The sequence below is a fragment of the Aptenodytes forsteri genome, unplaced genomic scaffold (genome assembly GCF_000699145.1).
Source record: "Aptenodytes forsteri isolate BGI_AS27 unplaced genomic scaffold, ASM69914v1 Scaffold2, whole genome shotgun sequence".
In the NCBI taxonomy this organism is placed as follows: domain Eukaryota; kingdom Metazoa; phylum Chordata; class Aves; order Sphenisciformes; family Spheniscidae; genus Aptenodytes; species Aptenodytes forsteri.
In genome coordinates, this window is record NW_008795695.1 from 18,516,646 (window position 1) to 18,522,416 (window position 5,771).

A 5,771-nucleotide genomic window follows, 5' to 3' on the forward strand; every position below is an offset into this window, starting at 1 on the left:
CTTGGCTGCCATTGGTCCTGTCCCCTCCCAGGTCTTGTCAGCCGCTGTCGCGTGAGCTGCGGGCTCCTCGTGGCTCTCTTGGCTCTGCCTGAGGTTCCCCCGGTTCAGGAAACCCCCCTGTGCACCACACTAAAGCGATCCACTGCAGATCATGCCAGCACTGGAGCTGCTCACCTCGGCAAGTTGTTCTGCATGTGGGAAGGAGAAACTTCTATTTTTAAATAATGCTTAAGAACCTCTGCATAGAGAAGCAAAGTACCTTAAAATAACTTAATTGTTACTATGTAAATCACTCCCCTCTCAGAAAAAAATTGGACAGCAAAGGTGCATAACTGGGAAATTACTACTACATAAATGGCATTTTTCCTTTGTTCTCTTGACGTTATTATACTGTGATGTAGTGAACATTTTTGCCATCTATTATAACTACAGAAGACTGTTTAAAATGAACTTTTAAAATTAATAAAAATGTAAGTAAATCTGTCATAACTAATTGCAACATTTTAATTTGTGTAAATAACATACTTGATTTATCTGTAGGTAAAATTATATGTTTAAATGTTTTCTGATTTAGAACAAGTCACAGTGTAGTTGTTTTTCTTCATATTATATGCACATTAATTACAGAATACCTGATTAAACTTTTTTTCCAGAGTGCCTGATAACAAATTCTGATCTCCTAATGGAGAACTCTCAGATGAAATGCCAAAGGTCACAGTGTATTAACATTATTTATATTGCAAATGGTTCAACTGATAATACAAGAGCTCAGATTGTGTGTCTGAGCTATAATTCAGTTTTGGTCGTTCTGTCTTTCCTGCAAGAGCATTTAAATTGTGCTCTAGTGTTTTTGCTCCTACCAGCTAAAACCTATGATTGGACTACAGTTTTATACTAATCTGAAAAGTGTGTATTTTTCTAAATGTTTTGATAAGAAAAGTGGCATGTGCAGCTATGCTGCGTACGTTCCCAGGTCATGAATTTTTGAACCTGTTGACCAATTTCAATTGGATATAACGAGCTGGTAATCTCAGAAGCAATTACATTCTTAGAAATAGGAAGTGAAGTGAAGTGAAGTGAAAAACTGGTGGATGGAGAGAGGAGGAAGGCTGCAAAATTACCTCAGTAGTTATCTGTCCTGCTTGGCCTGCCACGAGCCAGTCCCAGTGTGCACGGCCACAGAACATGATCCTTCTCACCCAGGCACTCTTCAGGACTGGAAGAGGGGAGCAAGCCTGCTGCAGGCATTTTGGGCAGTGACAGGAGCCAGAGCACTATGGGTGAAAACAGCCGGTTTGGGGGAGTGAGGTTATAGACTGTTGGGACTTAGTGGAGAATAAGAAATGTGGTTAATGTGATGGTGATGAACATGCATGAGAATAAGATGCAAACCCATTAGAAACCAAGCTTCATTAGTTCCAGTGCTGACTGCACAAGTTCTTTCATTAAGAAAATAAAAAAGTAGTAGCTGATGCTGATGGATAGCCGTAGAAATATGTAACTAAATCTAATGCTAAAAAAGAAGAAACTTACTGTTCCTCTATCTTTGCTTTAGACCAGACCTATTTGATTGGAATGCTGTTGCTTCTCAGCAGTCACCTGTACAACGATTAGACCATGCATTCAACATAGCCAGGCAACACCTGGGCATAGAGAAACTCCTTGATCCTGAAGGTTAGTAGAAATTACGTTCTTTTCTCTAAGTGGAGAATCATTTTTCCATGCATTTGACTGTAAATTAATTTTACTTTTTTGCACAAGAATGTAACATTTTGCGAGATACATTTTGACTGTAAATTAATTTTACTTTTTTGCACAAGAATGTTTTGCGAGATACATCATAAACTGAATCAAAATCCTTTATTTATGTTTTAATGTTACCTTTGTGCTCTATTGGAATAGCATAAGAACTGCCTGTATGTACATGCTCTAAAGCAATTTTTTTCCAGCTTTGGGGCCAGAGTTTTAATGTGCATGCACTGAATTAAAGGTATCTCAATAAGTAGCTGATTTCTGTTTCAGAGATTTAGAGTATTTACAGCTTTTAGAATCAAAATCCTTTATTTATGTTTTAATGTTACCTTTGTGCTCTATTGGAATAGCATAAGAACTGCCTGTATGTACATGCTCTAAAGCAATTTTTTTCCAGCTTTGGGGCCAGAGTTTTAATGTGCATGCACTGAATTAAAGGTATCTCAATAAGTAGCTGATTTCTGTTTCAGAGATTTAGAGTATTTACAGCTTTTATATCTTCTGGAAAGATCATGAATTCAAATTACCTTTTAATATATATCCAAAATGTGTATTCAAACTCTAGATACTCATATCTTTAAAATATGACTTATACATCTTCTGCATATTGAAGTTTTATCAGGATGACATGACTGATATCACTATCATTTAGACTTATATGTAATAGACTTGTCTATTTTACCTTAACTCCATCTTTTGTACTTCCTTACACAGTCATGTTTGAAAGGTTCCTTGTTCTTCACATGATCGTTTTAATTTTGTCCATTTCTGTATATTATCTGCCCTACTTTCTGCATTGCTGAGAGCCTAAGTAATTTTCCCTCAGAGACCATTTCTAAAACATTCTTTACTATAAGGCGATGTTGAACAACTGTTGTATTTCCTCTGGATGTATGCCTTTGTATATATATACACTGTCTTTTTCCACACCGTGATCCATATGCTATATTTGCATGCAATTTCCTACAATTTGCCTGTTAAGTCACTAATAAATGCAGTTTTCTATATGTTTGTGCTGTTCTCAGTGGCTCACCTTGTGGTGAGTTTCTGGTGGGAAGAACCAGAATTTAACAAAATGTAAAAATGAGTCTAAAACTTAGCATCGGGTCTCTTAATGTTTAAATATAGTAGGGCATGTCTCAAGATTGAACTAATAATCCTGTATCCCTTATATTTACCTAGGAGAAATGTATGAAAAAAACTGTCTGCTTATGCTGTAGTTGAGCATCATAAAGCTCTCTGCTTTGTAACCTTACTGCTTTGTGGAGTGAAAAACTGTTAGAGGGGATGGTCTAATTCAAGATGGTGATATTTTGCCCTGTGTAGAATCAAAAGAGGAGCATCTCAAGCGGTGCTCACGGTTGGAGCAGCAAGTAAGATATGAGAGTCAAAGATGACAGGGACTTGCTACCTCATAGGTGAAGGTTTCGTGAGTGCCTCCTGAGTGTCCGTCTTGTGTGCAGTCAAATAGTTCCCCTTGTACCAGCAACGTATGGGGTGTCTGTAGTGGAACTTGTGGAAGAAATGCACAGTAAAACAAGTACAGCATTGCTTGCTAGCATACTATCTTTCATCTCTAGAACTGAATTTGGGTGAACCACTGGAGGAGGAACAGGCTTGCTACATGCTAAAGCATGAGATGCAGCTTGTAAGCTCTGAAGGAGATTGGAACTGAAAACTGGGTTGCACAAGTGAATAGATATAGTCGCAGTCTTTGCTATAATTGGTTGAACTTTCCTTTTAAAATAGATTAGTGAATACATTATTTTCTGTATGCAAAAGTCACTTTTGATTAGACATTTTATTCTGGTTTTGGCAAAGATACTTGCAGTTGTTTAGCCAACAACTGAAAAACTCTCAAACATTGGTGGTTTTCCAGATGTCTGGTGTAATTATTTGCTATTCAGTGTTGTAAATCATGGTGCTTGCATTTTTTTTCTCTATAAATAAAAAACTGCAAACATTTCCAAAGGAAAAGTAAATTCTGTACCTATTTGAAAACATATGAATTTGTGAAACTATAACAATTTGGTTCATGATAATAAATCTGTTCATAGACTGAAAAGTAGAATTACTGGTACGTAAGTGAGGAATCTTGCTTGAAGGTTTCAGCATACTACTTCTGTAATTTTACTTTGTATATTTATCACCTCTCCTAATTACATACTCAAATATCTCTTAACGGCACATTGTGTAACAACACTCTCTTCTCTGGCTGTTAACAGAATAAAAACTGCAAAGTGCTACTGTATTAGAACAAAAAGGGAGTATGCATTCAGTGGTGAAACATTATTTTAATGTAACTTAATATTTGTCAAAACAGCACACGTAATTTATGAACACTTTAAAATTTGTTGCTGTTAATTAAATATTTGCTGTCTCGATATTTTGAAAATATGTAGAAAGGAAGCCACTATTCAATAAAGCCCTACTCTTCTGCAACCATATACGGTAGTCAGAAAAGGTTTGGGCTTTTTAGTTTGTGTTCTGAAGTTACTGATGATTGATACATCTTGAAACAGATTACTAGGGAATCCATCTTAGCAATTATATTTTGAAAAGTAAATATTTTTATTCACCAAACATTGGTTTTCTACATTATATATCAAGTTCGTTTGTTTCTGAGGTTGCTGATATTTCAAGTCTGTTCCATGAGAAGTAGTCAGTTTGTTTCTGAGGTTGTTGATATTTTAAGTCTGTCCCACGAGCAGCTTTCAAAACATTGTTTCAGAATTTGATCTCCATTTCAATAACCAAAGTGGTTAAGATATGGACTACGTTTAAGTATTTCCTGTAAAAGCTGTGTTGTGTAAGTTAAAACTCTTGTATTTTGATTCATGCAGAGATGATGGTTCTTGCTATTTTTGTCGCTTATATTGACTAGTATGAATGCTTTTTACATCAGCAGTGTATCTTAAAGCAGGCACTTTGCTTAGTTTTTAAGCAAGTGAACTTAAAACCTGCCCTAGCCAATTGTATTTATACTGATGATGCATGCATCTTAAAACACAGATGAAAATACTAGGCATCTCCTGTAACAGGCTTCTTCTGTGTCCTTTCATCTTCTTAAGAAATTCTTATACACAAGTCCTAAAGTAGTTTGACAAAATTGTCTTGTTCCTATTTTGAAACATTGACTTTGTATCTTGTCTGTGAAGCTTGATAATGTCTTCACAGAGTATGTAACCTTACTAACTTCCTCTTAAAAATAGCAAGCTGTATGTCTTTCTGCTTATAACTTTCCTCTAAACAAAATCAGCTAAGGAAAGATTGTGATTAATCAAGTGTTATCTGAAGATACTGTGTTTTGATATAAATTCCCAAAATAGGCTACATATGCAGCATAGAATAAATTCTGCAGAGCTATTCTGCAATCAGGATGTTCATAATATTGGGGGGAAAAAAGCAAACAAACTTGTCTGCAAGAATAAGATACGTAGTAGGAGCTTTATTCCAGCCTTTTCCCTTTCCTTTTCAGACAGAAGAGGTGAGAAAGCTCAACCCATTCCACAGCAAATTTTAAAATGTTAGCTGTTGGTTCTTTGTTTTGTTGTTGTTTGGTTTTTTCCCCTGATGTTGAAAAGGTATGTAGAAAAATATAAGGGACAGGTTTCCATCCTCTCTTCTGACATGAAAAAGCAGTGGAAGATTCAGCTCTATTCTGGATGCAGGAGTTGAATGTACATAAAGTAAGTTTGCTGATGATACTAAACTAGGAGGAGCTGTGGACTCCCTCAAGGGTAGAGAGGCATTACAGAGAGAGACTAGAGAGCTGGGCAATCGCCAACCGTATGAAATTTAACAAGAGCAAGTGCCAGATTCTGCACCTGGGACAGGGTAATCCTACTTATACATACAAACTGGGGGACGAGAGGCTGGAGAGGCAGCCCCACGGAAAGAGATCTGGGAGTTTGGGTTGATGGCAAGTTGACTATGAGTCAACAGTGTGCCCTGGCAGCCAAAAGGGCCAACTGTGTCCTGGGGTGCATCAAGCACAGCATAGCTAGCTGGTCGAGGGA

General features: G+C 36.9%; 1 protein-coding gene across 1 annotated transcript in view; it reads left to right on the top strand.

Moving 5' to 3' along the window:
• The window catches only part of DMD (dystrophin), a 1,230,427-nt gene that overhangs the window by 257,303 nt on the left and 967,353 nt on the right, over positions 1-5,771 (top strand). The window contains exon 7 of the mRNA XM_009283051.2: positions 1,556-1,674. Coding sequence (XP_009281326.1) covers positions 1,556-1,674 — 119 coding nt within the window. The remainder of the gene's footprint in view (positions 1-1,555; positions 1,675-5,771) is intronic.